A 17,404-nucleotide genomic window follows, 5' to 3' on the forward strand; every position below is an offset into this window, starting at 1 on the left:
AAAACCTAAAAAAACCTAACCCCCACCCCCCAAAAACCTAAAAAAAAAAACTAAACACCCACCCCCACCCCCTCGGCAAAAAAAAAATTAGGGTGGGTGATGTGGGGGGGGGGGGTTGGGGGGAGGGGGTTTAGGTTTTTGGTGGTGGTGGATGTTTAAGGGTTTTTTTTTTTTTTTTTTGTAGTGGGGTTTTTTTGTGTAGTGGGTTTAGTTTTAGGTTATTGGACACTTGTCACTCTATAAATTATTCAAATACTTCTTACAATTAGGATCCTTTGTATTTGATCCTAATCCTAACTTTGGTTTAAGTGACATGTACAATAAATCTATTAATATTAAGTTGGGCTTATGTGGACTTGTTTAAGAAGTGGGCTGGCCCAACTTAAGTAGCAATAGCATATGTGTGAGTGTGTGACTCGAACCTGTTAATCTTTTATCTTCCCGACAAATGGAGGTCACTTCCGGCTGCCATGCCGCCGATGCCGGTTCTGACGAATACACCACCACCGGAATTACTTCCGACGAAATTGAAACGGCGTCGGAGAAGAATATTATTATTCATACCACAGAGAGAGACGAAGGTGTAATACCCGTAATTACATTAACTTCATGACGAGCGGTCCATGTAAATTCTGTTAACCTAATTCAGTTATAAGTAGAATGCCTGTTTCTTTATTTACATGAATTTCTAATTCATATATGCATATACGTGTTCATGTATGTACTAACCCGTTTATATTGGTTCAATTTATATGTATCTATATCTCTGTTTTCAACCTAATAAATCCAAATTGGGGGTAGTATCACAAAGCATTTTCATGTTTCTTAATTCAGAAGCTGTGGATATATGACGTGGTTCACCTCACCGAGCTGTGGATACAAGATTGTTTGCGTATTGACTCACACATCCTGACCTTTGTTGAAATTAAATTAATTGTGTCTGTGATCACCAACAACCTTGGGCTATAGAATTTCATCTTGTTAAAATGTCTTTTTATCATAGACCGTCCAAGTATAGATGGAAACCGAAATCTTGAAGAAAGGTGTAATGGAAGAGGCTCCCACTATAGTCTGCAGGCCCATCATCTCTCATATCCCCTACATCAACACAAGAGACTCTTTCAATATGCATAAATTAAATATTTTGTTTTGTTTTCATCCAGGCAGCAAATTTTAAGGCATGACAAACGGTTTATTTGGAAAAATATGTGATATATGTAATGCCTTCTTTTAACTTCCCTTCACGGTATATACTGATCTCCTTTTCAAATAAATTACATTGCAGAAAAAGTAGATTTGTTGGGATCCTTATATTATTTACTTCATCTAGAATTTTTGAGGATTTATTGCGCTTTTTCTAATAATTACTTATTTTGTTTTTCTAGAATTCCTTATTGGACTGAATGAGGAATGAGAGTATAGTGGTTTCTAATAATCCTTGACTGCTTACTACTTGAGAGTGGGACCAAAAAAGGAACTTGTAACACCTTTTGTCATGTAAGAAGTTGTTACATAATCTACTAGTCTTTCGTTGGAGTATTCACATCCAACTCATTCTTTGCATCCACAATACAAGTTTTTGAATATGATGCAAGGCCTGTGCTATAATTGGATATCAATGTTCAGATCTTGGTTTTAAAAAGCGCGCCTCAGCGCGAGGCGCAGCTTCGGGGTTTTTTCGCTCAGCGCCTTGTGTAATTACAAGAAGCGCCCAAAAGGCGCAGATTTTTGGGTTTTTTGGGTGCTTTTTTGCTTGAGGCGGGCGCCTCATGTATCTGAGCGTTTTTCTGCAGAAAAAGTTGTACCTTGGGTTTTTTGACTTGTACATGTAAGTAAAATGGTATAAAAGCCTTATTTATAGCTATATATAGGTTAAAGGAAGTTAAAACCTAAGGGACATGTATGGGATATATAAAAAGAAATATATAAACACCTTGCACTTCGGGTATGAAAAGCCCACCGCTTTTGCGCTTTGCGCTTCGCGCCTCAATTTTAGACCTCGTCGCTTTTGTGCACCTATCGCTTTTTAAAACCAAGGTTCAGATAGGATTGTTACTTGTTTATTCATTTGATTTTTAACACGTTTTATTAGTTCAAATGGTTTTAGCTTTGAATGCTTTAGAACACATTCCCTAACTGGATGCCAATTTTATTATCCTTTTTTGCAGCTTTATGAACCGAGTCTTTTTGGTGATTGTTTTTTAGATTAAAAGCACAACCTTCCAACTTGGTGATTATACAATTTGATTTGATTTGATTTTCACTTTGAAAGTTTTGGCAAACGTGCCTTAATCGGATTTCAGTTTGTTTAATCCCTTTGCTTTTAGGTCTTTATAACGTAACTCTGATATTATGTTAAAATTTGCAGAGATTAATACAAAGCTAAATAGCAGAGTACAACAAAACAACCAACATTCAATGAAGCAGTTAAACTTATTTTCTACAAACGAATCTGCAAGTTGTACTCCAATACTTCCAAGCCAACTTACAAAATGTGGTTGACACTGTGAAAAGGTAAGAGTTACTTCATATTATGCCATTTTTCTAAGTGTATAGTGCACGATTTGTTCTTATTGTTTTGTCAAAGCTACCGATTTTATTCTCATTTTAAAACTTACAGGAATAGCCCCTTTATTTGAAGCATGTAACATCATCAGTGGTCATTTTATATAAATTAGTGCTATTAATCTTGCATGTCGTGGCAGGCCGGAACTTACAGGAATAGCCCCTTTATTTTCATTTTAAAACTTACAGGAATAGCCCCTTTATTAACACAAAAAGTCAAAATCATCAAAAACAAATATTAAAAACCCCTGAGGTGCACTTGAGGCGCAGCCTTTTTCGCGCCTTAGCCCTTCTGAGGCGCACATACAATACAACCCCCTGGCGCGCCTCAGAATTGTTTTTTGGGCGTTTCGCCTTGAGGCGCACGCCTCAGCCGTTTTTTAAAACCATGTCTATAATAACGACTTTTCAAGTTCGAATTGATAACCAGGTCATCGGATTACATATTATATAGAAAGAAAGGGGACAATGATTTTAGATTTTGGAGTTACAAAGCTCCTTTAACTTCTTTCATTTCACTGAATTAACCATAAAACAAGTTATTTAGGTGGCTAAACTGGGAACATGTATCAAGGGGGTGGTATAACTATGCAATTGTGTGTTCGTTTACACTAAATCATGTTAGAAAATGAAAGGCATTTAGCCTTTTGATTCACAGTTGATAATATTAAAACATTGAATGAAAACTAAAACAAAGTTGAAGGGTCAAGTTTGCCAATTATGCAAACTTAATATTAGTCTATTGTCATTCCAGCTCAATAAAACAATTATTTAATCGGCCGGGCTATGGGTGTGACACAGCAATAAAACAGTTCTTTTTAACAATAGGCAACTTGACATTAATTTATAAATTTATAATCCATAAAATATAATAAAAAGTACTAAACAAAAGAAGTGTTAAAATATGCTGACCGAGAACATATAAAATCAGTATAAACAGCTGTGAATTTTCTCAATATCTACACCCCTATCATTAGCTATCAATATCACACATACTAAACACCTTAATAATTTCCAAGAAATCGAACCCGTATCAGTTCTAGCAAGTCAAACCGATTCTTGGTTCAAATAGCAAGTTCCGGATCGTTTAGTTCAAAATAGAAAGTAGCACGTCGAATCATCACGATTCAGTCTAGCAAGAAACGACCATTCTTGGTCAAAGCAGGGAAAAGCAAGTACAGCGGATCGATCAAACTAAGTCCAATTAGCAAGTTGGTTGGATATTTTTTTTATCACTCGCAACAGCAAGTTAGCGAGAATCTGATCAGCAAGTCGGTCAGAACCTGATTAGCAAGTGGGTCAGGGTACATAAAAATCTGATTAGCAAGTCGGTCAGAAACGCAAGAACCTGGTTAGCAAGTTGGCCAGACGCAAGTACTAAGTAAGAAATTTGATCTACTCGGTCAAGAAAGGGATCATCCGATCATAAGCAAGATAGGCAAGAAAAGCAAGGCGAGAAAGAATAGAGGCATGACAGAAAGAGATGGAAACGCAACGACACTCCACGAGCAAGGGAATGTATCTCTTCAATGCCCAAAATTGAAAGAGACGAATTACACCCAATGGGTAGTTATGATGGAAACAATCTTGAAGGCATATAGTCTTTGGGAAACAGTTGTTTCAACGGAAGGGATAAATGAAAAGAAGGCGCACACAACGAAAGCACTTATCTTCCAAACGTTATCGGAAGATGTTTTGATGCAAGTTGCGCAATACGAAAAAGCAAAGGAAGTATGGGATGCAATCAAAGTTCGTTATCTCGGAGCAGATATGGTTCAGAAAGCACGTCTACAAACTTTGAGGAGCGAACTAGAAGTTCTAAAGATGGATGAGAACGAAATAGTAAGTAGTTTCGCAAGCAAGTTGAGTGGTATAAAAGCCAAATTTAAAACTCTCGGTACCACTATCAAAGACAAGAAACTCGTAAGGAAATTACTCATCTCCGTTCCGAAGAAGTTCCTACCCATCGTGGCAAATATCGAACAATATTCGGAAATAGACAAAATGCCATTTGAAGAAGCAGTGGGAAGAATAATAGCTTTTGAAGAACGTCTCAAAAGTCAAGACAAGCAAGAAGATAATAATCAAGGAGGACTCATGATGGCAAGTACAAATAATCAGTTTGAAAGTTTGCATCATGGAAAGGGTCGTGGTGTTCAAAACCATGGCAGAAGTCAAGGACAAGGATCTTTCAAAGGAGGAAGAGGACGTGGAAAAGATATGGGTCCAAGAAACCACGACAAAAGCAAGTTCAGATGTTATGATTGTGGAGAACTTGGTCATTTTGCAAACGATTGCACCAAGTGGAAGGAAAAGGAGAAAGACACGCAACAAGAAGCCAATCTCGCATTGGAAGAGGAACCAATGCTACTGCAAGTCAAGCAAGTTGAAGACCTTTGTTAAACTATATTTAGTTTACGGGGGAGGATTGGTGTTTTAAACTAAATATAGGTATAGGGGTCATTCTGTAATTAGTAGATAGTCAGTTTATGTTATAATTAGATTAGTTAGTAAGTGCGAGGACCAGAAGCGACAAGATGAAAGTTTGTAACCTACAAACTTAATCAAAGGGACGCCTCTCCAGGAGACGTACCTGTTCACATCGATGCCTACATCACAGAGACAAGGGGACGTGTTTTTTCAAGGAGACACGCCTCTTCAAGATCAATCTCATCCACAAGTTCAAGAATCGCAACCGTTTATGAAGAGACACGTCTCTACAATCGCATCTATTCGTATAGTATATATAGGGTTCATGTATGTCAATTATAACTATCACTTTTCATTCAATACAAGCAAGTTTATTAATTCTTGATTCTCAATTCTTTTGTAGAGACACACAATACTTGCTTCGGACGGTCGTACGGAGCGGAACTAAGGTGAGCGGCAGTGGTGATTCATGTCGGCTAAAATAGTGAGTCGAAGGTCCGATTTCAGCGGCGAGGAGTTGTGGTGGTTGTTCGGAAGGCTGCTTCACAGAGAGACCAAAAAGAAACTACGATGGTGGTCACGATCGATCGAGCGTGGGGGTGTGGTGGCTGATCGAGATCGGAGAATTACAGCGACGGGACCGATGGCGGCGAATGCGGTGGTGATGGCTTCAACGAAACTCCAAAATCAGATTCAGAATTGATTATGAGAGTGGTTTATAAAGAACGGTGATTCAATTATCGCATCCCATAATCTTCGGCAAGTTAGTTCGATGAGATAGTGTTGAAAATTATAAAGAAGATGGCCATAGAGATAAGAATAGGTTTGCCGCAAAAACCGACGTCGGAACTGTAGTTTGAAGTATGCTTTGAAGTATGCTTTATAATAAAATAATATATCAATATCATATTTTCTTTCTTTTTCTATTTCATATACGTAACAAAGAAACCCAAAAGTTACATGCATAACAATTTTTTTTTATTTACTATATTATTATAATATAAAATTGTTGGATATTACAACATTAGTTTGGGCAAATTTACAACAAATTAGGGTGTAAATCAGGAAGGAGTTTGGAACACATGTAGAGACATTCATATATGCATAAGAATTAGAAATTGGATGAACTTAAAGATTTGTGTAAAAGGAATGAGAGAGAGGTAAGCTGGATTAAGTTGCAAAAATAAAAGCACAGTCTTCAACAAACAGAAGCATATTAACATATTCATTCGTAAATCGATGACCATAATTACAGCCACAATACACGGGAAAGCATGTGCATGTAAAGTAACCGTTGGCAATTGACATTAATTTAATCCATTAAGTATTATAAAACGTACTAGCCAAGAGGTTGTCATGTGGCTGACAGCTATTCCTTACAAAAGATACAATCACTATAAGCAGCTGTGAGTTCTATCAGTATCTACACTCTTGTCATTCTATCACTATCACACATACCAAATATTCTCGTTTCTCATCTTCACTGTCTGCTAACAATGGCTGAAGCTGCTGCTGCTGCCCTCGTCAAAGTCATTTTTCAGAAGCTAGCCGATGAAGCCTTCAAGAAATATGCTCGCTCTCAGAACATTCACTCGGAGCTCAAGCAATTGGGGATCACGTTGACCCAGATCCAAGCTCTGCTGAATGACGCTTCTCACAAGGAAACAACTCATGAATCTGTCAGGCTATGGCTCAATAGTCTCCAACATTTGGCTTACGATATCGATGACGTGCTCGACGATGTGGCTACCGAAGCTATGCATCGTGAGCTGACACCGGAATCAGAAGCAAGCACCAGCATGGTAAGAAAGCTCCTCATCCCAACTTGCTGCACAAACTTCTCACTAAGTCATAGGTTGACTCCCAAGTTAGATAGTATCAACAGCAAGTTACAACATCTAGAAAAACAAAAGTCTGATCTGGGTTTGATTGTGAAAGATGAAAAGCCAAAAGGTACTAGTAGAAGAAACGAAACATCTTTGCTAGAATCTGATGTTGTTGGGCGAGAAGGTGAAAGAGAGAAGCTGATCAACAAGTTGTTGCAGGATGAGCCATCTAAACAAAACTTCATCATCGTACCCATCGTTGGTATGGGTGGGGTGGGGAAGACCACTCTTGCTAGAATATTGTACAACGATACGCGAGTGAAGGGTCAGTTTGAACTCATGGCATGGGTTTGCGTGTCCGATGAGTTTGATATATTTAAAATAAGTCAAACCATCTATCAATCTGTGGTTAAAGAAAGCAAACAATTTACAGATACAAATCAGCTTCAAATTGCTCTTAAAGAGAAACTTGAGGGCAAACGATTTCTAGTAGTGCTCGATGATGTGTGGAATGAAAACTATGACGACTGGGAAAACCTAGTGCGTCCATTTCATTCTGGGGCTACTGGAAGTCGGGTGATCATGACAACTCGCAAGCAGCAACTGCTCAAAAAGATAGGTTTTAATCATCTAGACCATCTTGAGCGTTTGTCGCATGAAGATGCTTTGTCTTTATTAGCTCTACATGCATTGGATGTGGATAACTTTGACTCACACGCAACACTTAAACCACAAGCTGAAGGTATTGTAAAAAAATGTGGTGGTTTGCCTTTAGCTTTAAAGGCAATTGGAAGGTTAATGAGAACCAAAACCCAAGAAGAAGAATGGAATGATGTGTTGAACAGTGAGATATGGGATTTAGAAAGTGCTGATGAAATTGTCCCAGCCCTTCGGCTAAGTTACCATGATCTTTCTGCCGATTTGAAGCGATTGTTTGCTTATTGCTCTTTATTCCCTAAGGACTTTTTGTTTGAAAAAGAAGAGTTGGTATTATTATGGATGGCCGAAGGGTATCTGAATGAGTCAGTTGCAAACAAATCACCAGAATGCTTGGGCCATGAATGTTTTGAGAAATTGCTATCGAGGTCCTTTTTCCAACGTGCACCTAGCGGTGAACCCTTTTTTGTGATGCATGATCTCATCAACGACCTGGCCACATTTGTTGCTGGAGAATATTTTTTAAGGTTTGATAATCAGATGGATATGACGGAGGAAGCTTTAGCCAAGTACCGACATATGTCATTTATTCGAGAGGAGTATGTAGCTTTCCAGAAGTTCGGGGCATTTGAAAAGGCCAGAAGTTTGAGAACATTGTTAGCGGTATATGTTGGGGTAGATCATTGGTGGAATGATTTTTACTTATCCAGCAAGATTTTGGTTGACTTACTTCCTGAGCTACCATTATTAAGGGTTCTTTCTTTGAGTCGTTTTAGTATAAGCGAGGTACCAAATTCCATTGGTACTTTGAAGCACCTGAGGTATCTTAATCTATCAAAAACTAATATCAAAGAGTTACCGGAGAATGTTGGTAATCTTTATAATTTACAAACATTGATAGTTTTTGGGTGTAAGAGTTTGACCAATTTGCCTAAAAGCTTCTTTAAACTCAAAAGGCTGAGGCATTTTGACATCAGAAATACTCCACTTTTGAAGAAGTTGCCTTTGGGAATTGGTGAGTTGAAAAGCCTGCAGACTCTCACTAGGATCATCATCGGAGGAAACAGTAGCTTTTCAATAACCGAGCTTAAGGGGTTGAAGGATCTGCACGGGGAAATTTCCATTGAGGGGTTGAACAAAGTGCAGAGCTCAATGCATGCACGAGAAGCAAACTTATCTTTCAAAGGGATTGACAAGTTAGAGTTGAAATGGGATGATGGGTCTGCAAGTGAAACACTTGAGAAGGAAGTTCTGAATGAGCTAAAGCCCCGCAGTGATAAGTTGAAAATGCTTGAGGTTGAGTGTTACGAGGGAATGGAGTTTCCAAAATGGGTTGGGGATCCGTCTTTTAATAGATTGGTTCATGTGTCGCTACGCGCTTGTAGAAAATGTACATCTCTACCGCCACTTGGGCGACTACCTTCACTTGAAATTCTAAGGTTTGAAGATATGTCGAGTTGGGAGGTATGGTCAACCAATAGCGAGGCAATGTTTCCATGCCTTAGAGAGCTTCAAATAAAAAATTGTCCCAATTTGATTGATGTCTCAGTTGAAGCATTACCTTCACTAAGAGTTTTAAGAATATATAAATGTTGTGAAAGTGTGCTGAGAAGTCTGGTTCGAGCAGCTTCATCAACCACAGAGATGGAAATCGGATCAATTTTAGGGCTTACGGATGAGGTGTGGAGAGGTGTTATAGAGAATTTAGGGGCATTAGAAGAACTAAGCATACAGGATTGTGATGAAATAAGATACCTGTGGGAATCAGATGCAGAGGCAAGTAAAGTTCTTGTAAATTTAAAGGAACTGAAGGTATCTGGATGTAAAAAATTGGTGAGTTTAGGAGAGAAAGAGGAGGATGAGGATAACATTGGGAGCAACCTCCTATCATCCCTTAGGAAGTTGGAGATACAGTCATGTGAAAGTATGGAGCGTTTGTGTTGTCCAAATAGCATTCAGAGTTTAAGAATCTTTTTCTGTGATTCACTTAGACATGTCTCCTTCCCAAGAGCAACAACAACAGGTGGAGGAGGGCAGAATCTCAAGTCACTTACTATAGATATAAGTTTTTGTGAAAATCTAAAATCAATAAATCAATTGAGTAACTCCACTCACCTCACCTCTTTGTCAATAAGTTATTGTGGAAACATGGAGTTATTTTCTGATCTTCATCAGCTATCAAACCTCACCAGGTTGTATATATCAAGTTGTGAAAGCATAGAGTCATTTCCTAACCTCCAGCTTCCGAATCTCACAGATCTGGATGTAAGATATTGCAAAAACATGAAGGCATTTGGTGACCTGCAGCTACCAAATCTAATCAGTTGTAGCATATGGAGCTGTAAAAATCTGGAGTCATTTCCTGACCTTCAGCTATCAAAACTCACCATGTTAAAAGAGATGGATATCAGATATTGTCCAATGATGGATGCTTCCTTTCCTCGTGGGCTTTGGCCTCCCAATTTGTGTCTCCTTAGAATAGGGGGGTTGAAAAAGCCCATCTCAGAATGGGGCAATCAGAATTTCCCAGCTTCCCTTGTTGACCTAACGTTATCTGATGAACCTGATGTGAGGAATTTTAGTCAATTGTCCCACCTTTTCCCTTCTTCTCTTACATCTCTGTACATAGTAAGCTTTGATATACTGGAATCACTTTCAACGGGACTCCAACACCTCACATCCCTTCAACATCTGTTGATTGACGATTGTCCAAAGGTGAATGATCTACCAGAGACGCTGTTACCTTCACTTTTGTGTTTGAGTATAAGTAATTGCCCAAAATTGAAAGAAAGGTGTGAAGGAAGAGGCTCCCATTACTGGCCCCTCATCTCTCATATCCCCTGCATCGAAATTGAAGACTAATTGAAAGAAAGGTACATACATGTTAATTAAATATCAGTTAATTAAATATCAAAGTTTTGGCTGCTGGTTTCTTTCTAGTTTGGGCCTGTTTTAATGTTGGAAGCCCAACTGGTTTACAATTAAGGAATGTTATTTAGCCCAACATAATTCATAGTGTTCATTTAGGTGTTTACCAAAACCAGCTCGGTTTGGTTAAAACCGTTTTGAGTCAAAATCTGTTCGGTCGTAAGCCGGTTATGAAGTAAAATATTTGATCCCATACAAATCGGTTTGGGCCTCATTGAAAGCTTTTCACCTTTTTAAACCCCTAGTTTTCTAATATTACCATGGCCGGCTCTTAGGGGTGGATGGGTCGGGCGACCACCCGAGGCCCAAATCTCCTGCAGCCGTAAATTTTTAAAAAATCTGATTTTTAGTATATATGTTTTAAGCTTTTTAATACATTTTAAGCTTTTTTATATAAATAGTTTTTTTAAAATACATATTTTAGGGCTCGATTTTCACTACTCGCCCAGGGCCCAAAGTTTTTTTTTTAGAATTCTTGGGGACGGCCCCGATTATACCTGTTTTTCAAACAGGTTCGAGTGCAAACCGGTTTTAGTAACAAGAGTAGGATTTGACATACAAATTTGCGGTTGTGGTCAGTTTGGGTCAAACCGGTTTCAGGTATGGTATCGGGCCGGGTTACATGATCTGTGCAAAAGTTAACGAATATTAGTTTGGCCAACAAAAAATAAAAGATTGCCCTAACAAAAATAGGCAACTTGGGATTTTATCTAAATAATTGTAATGTTCACTCTTATATGTTAAAACCTTGTATATGATGTTGGTGTTAGACTTGTATGTTTCTGTATTTTTCTGTATTCATTCACTCTAGGCATTACGCTTAGTCACATTTCTTTCTCCGCGACAGGCAATCTAGGCTGTATTGGGAACTCTAAAGTGTGATAAGGAATTGACGGAGATTGAAGACCAAGATTATCACACCAGAGGCTAAGTTACAGTAAAAGGGTCAAAGTGGTTGATGAGTTTCCAGACGAAGACTAAACAAATGAACAAGGGACAAGATGAGTTCTAGCAAGCATATACTTTTTTTCCTACAGAAATTACGGGTGGATTGCATAACGAGTCGAAAGAGGTCTGGGTTAAGAAAAATGGTAGTAAGGGTTGAAATGGGTCAGGTCAGGTTGGATTGTTGGACTGACATGCAAACACTTTAATTTCTTTTAACCTCATCTCTAGTTAATGTTTTAACTACGGTTATAAAAAATATACTAATTTTATAGTAGTCTAACTTTCTTTTAATAGTGTTTAGAAGGTGTTATGTGTTTTGGTTATATTCTTGTTAAAATTGATTTTCAAAACAATGGTTTGGCCACTAATGTCAAAGTGTGTTGTTTGACCCTTGACTACAGTTTAAGAAAGAAGACATTCTACCAAGGTTTCTGCATATCAACCACACACATCCAAAGTCACAGATATTGAAGAATTTGCAAATATATAGTACGAGTGAAGAAAGCCTAGAAAAGATACAGTATCTTCATGCAGATTTTAACGAAACTCTCAAGACTTGTATCATGCAGTTCCAGTGGTATTATGCATTCAAAAGTAATTTTACATATTAAAAGGTAATAAAAAAAGTGAAGTAATATGTTGCAGTTTTTCATATGCTTTTGTTTACTAGGATGGAATATTTAGGTGGAAGGTAACCAATGATGCTTAATCTTTACATTGATGGTGATATGGAGTTGATCCGTGATTTACCAAACTCGTATTTGGAGCAACTAGACACACAGAAGTGAGCTAGAAAATGGTTTAAAACTGAAAAGGGCATAACTTTCATCACATGTGGAGTTATACGTCTCAACGAGCCACGTGCTTGGACAAATGCAATAGACAAAACCCGACTCACGGGACCCAATTTCACATCTAGAGCTCCGATATTGAACTCAAGGTTTTGCCTGATTTTAGTTATTTTCGTTGGTTTGTATGGATCTTGAATTAAATAATTATATGTTTATGTAGGCTGTTAACTTGGAGGGAGCCTTATAATTGACAAGAGGTTCATAATGAAGAAGCCTTGCCACTAAAAAGGAACCCCTAGAGCTTGTGTCTGGTCGCTCATGGGCTAAGTTACCTCTGATGGTAACTTATAACTAATGAAGAATCAGTGGAACCTGCCTCTGATGGCAAGTTACCATCTGGTGAAGATTGATAAAGATTTCTTGTTAAGGAACAAGAGATGCCACATGTCGGTCTATCATCGGATTAAGACAGTCAATTAAGATGTTATACCTAATTATCACTTATGTAAATCTTAACAAGATTATGAATACACGAGTCCGCATTGAATTTATTGCCACTTGACCCCATAGCTTCTTGGGTCAAGCAGTTAGAGGAAATCTGCAAGTAACCCTCTTCATAGCTAGAGTGGAAATCGCCTGTAATTTTTTATTGTATTATGAAACATTCAATTTTTATTAATAACTTGTGCTTAAAACAGTGATACCTGACATATCGATTAACTTAATATTCCATTGCAAACTAACTAATAAGCGATCTAGGGTATTCGCTAAGCCTTAGTTTGATTGTGATCCACACAAAGTCAAACTCTCAAACAATTTGTGTCCTAGAACATGTAATTCTCTTGGTAGTAACTCAAATGGTATCCATTCATGTTGCAATATCTCTTATAAAGTTTACAAAAATATTGTCCATTCATGGATCCAGTATCCTGAAAGAGAAAGACTAGCAATGAAGTAACAGAACAAAAGATGTCATAAAAGTCAAAGCTTAATGAAAAAAAAAATTTTAAGAGATAATAAAAACCAAACTCATATCAAGAAATTTATAATAAAACGAAAAATTAAAAAAAAACACAGCAAGTCAACCTTTAATCAAGAAACATCATAACATTTAAACTAATGTGTTCTATTTATTTGAATATCATGAAATGATACAAAAGTCCAACCAAATAAATTTTGCTCTATTAGTCACAAATCCAACAATAATACTACTACAATAAATTACATTCGCGCTAGTTAACAAGAACGCAAAGTTCTCAAATGAAGAACACGATGGGCCACAAAAACTTGTTCATCGCGTGAGATCCCTCATTCCTCCTTACTTGAAGCAACATCATATACCAATAGTTGAAAACAAGATAACTTGTTTTCATAAAGTGCAGGATTAACAAATCAATCATGCGAATATATCAAAACGAACAAGAATTCAAGAACAAGTTTACCACTTTTTGCCTCAATGATCACTCTTCTTTCCCGAACCATAATACTTCTCATACCATCTAACAAACTTCTTCAACCCCGTTTGAAGATCCGTTGTTGGTTTATACCCAAACTCCCTTTGCGCCAAACTAATATTCGCGTGAGTAAACGGGACATCACCATTTCTAGGCAACTTCATCACACGTCGTTTCGCTTTCACTTTCAACAACTTCTCCAAAATACTAACAAGATCCGAAACAGGCACAGGCGAAGTATTCCCTAAATTAAAAATTCTAAATTGTGCATCTCCTTTCTTCTTTCCACCACTTCCTGTACTCTTTTCAGTGGTGTCTAAAGCACCTAAACAACCCTTTACAATATCATCAATATACGTAAAATCACGCGCAACCGTTCCATGATTACCCGACTCAAAGACGGGTATCGGTTTTCGTTTCAAGATATCTTTAGTGAAGAAAAAGTAAGCCTTGTCCGGTCTACCCCACGGTCCATAAACCGTAAAGAACCTCAAACCCGTTAAAGACAACCCATAGATATGATTATATGTATGTGCGATTTCTTCACCCGCTTTCTTCGTTGCAGCGTATAGGCTCGCGGGTTGATCCGTTCGGTCTTTTTCTGAAAAGGGTACTTTTGTATTCAACCCATAAACAGAACTAGAAGAAGCCCAAACAATTGCAGGCTGTGGATTTGCATTTTTGCATATTTCAAGAACATTAACAAAACCAGCAATGTTACTATGAATATAAGATTTCGGATTCTGCATTGCATATCTAACACCAGCTTGTGCTGCTAAATGCATCACATGAGTAAAATGTACTACCTCAAAGAGTTTGTTCAGCAAAACGGTGTCGTTTATGTCCCCTTCCACAATGAAAATCCCCCTTTTTTCCAACAAAACTTGACGAGCCCTTTTGAGGGTGGGATCGTAATAATCGTTGAAATTGTCCAACCCTAAAACGCCGTCACCACGGCGTTTTAACGCAGTGCTGACGTGGCTTCCGATGAAGCCGGCTGCACCGGTGACTAGAACAGAGTACCCTGTTTCTGTTTCTGATCGAATCTTTGCTGATGATTTGACCCGTTTTTCCCATCCGGGTCCACCCCAAGATTTGATTTTTAAGGATTTGTGAGAAAGATCTGTTGATATTGTTGATGAATTAAATAAGAAAACAAAGATTAATCCAAAGAAAACAACACTCCAAAATGTGACCTTTGCTAGATGTGGATGCCATCTTAATCTATGATAATAATTTGATTTTTCCATCTTGAATTTCCCAGGTGTTGATGGGATATTATCATCTAGATAAGTTGACTTCATGATTTTCAAGAAAATCTTGAAATTGAAAACACCCTTTTAGGGTCTAAACAGATATACCCAAAAAAAATAAAAATAAAAAAAAAAATCAAATGTTTGATGGGATACTATCCAGATGAGATGACTTGATGATTTTCAAGAGAAGCTTGAAATTGAAAACACCCTTTTAGGGTTTGAGTAAATATACAAAAAAAAAAAAAAAAAGTTTCTTTTTTCAAGGGTTTGAAGAATGATCCAAATCTTTTGGAGAAAATTGATGATTAATGAAAAAGATTAACAGGGTGGAATGTAAAATCTTGAAATGGGAAACACCCTTTTAGGGTTTGAACAAATATGCAAAAAAGATTGTTTTTTTTTCATCAAAAGATTGTTATTTTTTTATGAAAAAGAAGAGCAATTTGTTGCTTAATGGAGCAATCTTGTGGGAGTTCTTGATTGTAAAGATTGATGATAGAACGAACACAGAATCAAAGAGAAGAAGAATACGATCAATCAAGCTAAATTCCATTAACAACCCCTAATCCTACTTATACAACTGTTAACTACCTTTAACAACCATCTAACTAACCTGATAACAACTAACCACTCTTTTTACATTTAACCCCCCTCACTTATTACAACTATTACACAACAACCTGAACTATCTATCAACATGTACAATATTGACCCTCATACTTTTGCCTCCTAACAATACTTCCCCCCTAACAAAATTCTTGTCTCAAGAATTGAAATGAGGGAATCTCAGCTGGAATTCTTCCAAATCTTCCCATGTTGCCTCCGTGATTGGCAAATTCTCCCAATGAACCAAAATACTTGTAGCCATCCGATTGTTCTTTTTAGTGATCTTCCTATCCATTATGGCACGAGGCTGAAGTGTAAACCTTGGTTCAGCTGGTAATGGAACTACTTGATCATGGCTGCCATAAGCTGGCTTCAATAGAGAAACATGGAACGTCGGATGTAATTTCGAAGTTGAAGGCAGGTCCAGCTTATAAGCCACTTGCCCTATTTTTTCAATGATCAAAAATGGCCCAAAATATTTAGGACCTAACTTCTGATGAGTATGAGCCTTCATTGTCTTCTGGACATAAGCTTGTAGCTTAACATAGACCCAATCTCCAATTTTAAAATTCCGTTCTGTCCTCTTTTTGTCTGCATATTGTTTCATTTGATTTTTGGCTCTACACAAAGACTTCTTTAGGTTCACAAGTTTCAACTCCCTAGCTGCAAATAGTTGGTCAATGGATTCTAGCTTTGATTCATGGGGAATGAAAGGAATGTGGACAGGAGGATGTACCCCATATAGAGCTTCAAAGGGAGACATTCCTATGGCAGAATGCCATGTAGAATTGTACCACCACTCAGCAAGAGTCAACCATTTAGGCCATTGTAGTGGAGTATCCATAACCATGCATCTAAGGTATGATTCCAAGCATCTATTCAAGACCTCAGTCTGCCCATCAGACTGAGGATGATATGCAGATGAGAAGGCCAACTGTATTCCTTGTAACTTCATAAAATCTTTCCAAAACTCACTTAGGAAAACAGCATCTCTATCCGATACTATAGTAGAGGGGCAACCATGTAATTTGAAGACATTATCAAACAAAAGTTGAGCTACTTGTGCAGCAGTAAAGGGATGAGCTAAACTCATAAAATGAGCATATTTTGTGAATCTGTCTACAACCACTAGGATAGTGTCCTTACCAAAAGCCTTAGGTAGACCACCTATAAAATCCATAGCAATATCAGAAAAGACAGATGTAGGTGTAGGCAGCGGCTGCAATAACCCGGGTGTAGCTATTCGCTCATATTTAGCCCTTTGACAAGTCACACATTCTTTCACAAAAGCCTTCACATCCCTGTCACACTTTTTCCAATAAAACATACTCTTCAGCCTATGCAGAGTAGGGGTATACCCAGAATGTCCTCCTGATGCAGACGAATGACACAACTCCAAAATTTCTTTCCTCACATCTGCACTATTACCAATGACCATCTTGCCCTTCCTTCTTAAAACATCATTAACCCAAGTCATTTGTTTAACCGATACCCCAGACTTCAAGGATTGAATAATAGCCTGTATTTGATTATCCTGAATCCAACTGTTTTGAATTTTATCCCACAGCAAGGGTTTCACAGAACCAATACTCATTTGGAATAATGTCAATCCTTCCACTCTTGATAGTGCATCAGCCACAGAATTTTCACTACCCTTTTTGTAAACTATTTCATAATCATAACCCACCAATTTTGACAGCCATTTTTGTTGTAAGAGTGTATTAACCGTTTGTTCCAAAAGATATTTTAAGCTCCTCTGGTCTGTTCGAATGATGAAGTGTTTGGTTATCAAATAATGATGCCAATGCTTGACTGCCATAAGAATGGCCAGCAATTCCTTCTCATAAACTGACATAGACATCTGATTGATAGAAATACCCTTGCTAATGAAAGCCAATGGATGCCCTTCCTGCATTAGTACAGCTCCCAATCCTTTTGCAGAT

At 37.8% G+C, this 17,404-nt stretch overlaps 2 protein-coding genes and 1 long non-coding RNA gene across 4 annotated transcripts; 2 read left to right on the forward strand and 1 right to left on the reverse strand.

The window, feature by feature from the left end:
• Positions 1-499: 499 nt before the first annotated feature.
• LOC110900289 lies at positions 500-2,619 on the forward strand. 2 transcript variants are annotated; one of them, XR_002570892.2, is made up of 4 exons: positions 500-625; positions 835-1,246; positions 1,386-1,497; positions 2,369-2,619. It is a non-coding gene; the product is annotated as an uncharacterized LOC110900289 (long non-coding RNA). The 2 variants fall into 2 exon arrangements; XR_004876538.1 differs by having other exon boundaries at positions 500-1,246.
• A 3,809-nt stretch (positions 2,620-6,428) lies between these two features.
• Positions 6,429-10,367, forward strand: LOC110900284 (putative disease resistance protein RGA4). Its single transcript, XM_022147187.2, has one exon. The coding sequence runs from the start codon at positions 6,492-6,494 to the stop codon at positions 10,338-10,340; it is 3,849 nt and encodes a 1,282-aa protein (XP_022002879.1). The 5' UTR covers positions 6,429-6,491; the 3' UTR covers positions 10,341-10,367.
• A 2,943-nt stretch (positions 10,368-13,310) lies between these two features.
• On the reverse strand, positions 13,311-15,048 carry LOC110900281 (UDP-glucuronate 4-epimerase 3). Its single transcript, XM_022147183.2, has 2 exons — positions 13,559-15,048; positions 13,311-13,405 (listed from the first exon to the last, which is right to left on the reverse strand). The coding sequence occupies exon 1, from the start codon at positions 14,901-14,903 to the stop codon at positions 13,599-13,601; it is 1,305 nt and encodes a 434-aa protein (XP_022002875.1). The 5' UTR covers positions 14,904-15,048; the 3' UTR covers positions 13,311-13,405; positions 13,559-13,598.
• Between the last annotated feature and the right edge of the window lie 2,356 nt (positions 15,049-17,404).

Source organism: Helianthus annuus, chromosome 13 (assembly GCF_002127325.2).
Source record: "Helianthus annuus cultivar XRQ/B chromosome 13, HanXRQr2.0-SUNRISE, whole genome shotgun sequence".
In the NCBI taxonomy this organism is placed as follows: domain Eukaryota; kingdom Viridiplantae; phylum Streptophyta; class Magnoliopsida; order Asterales; family Asteraceae; genus Helianthus; species Helianthus annuus.

What these genes read in the sequence shown, in the direction of transcription:
- LOC110900284 (XM_022147187.2), top strand. Translation starts at nt 6,492, where the DNA reads ATGGCTGAAGCTGCTGCTGCTGCCCTCGTCAAAGTCATTTTTCAGAAG.
- LOC110900281 (XM_022147183.2), bottom strand. Translation starts at nt 14,903, where the DNA reads ATGAAGTCAACTTATCTAGATGATAATATCCCATCAACACCTGGGAAA.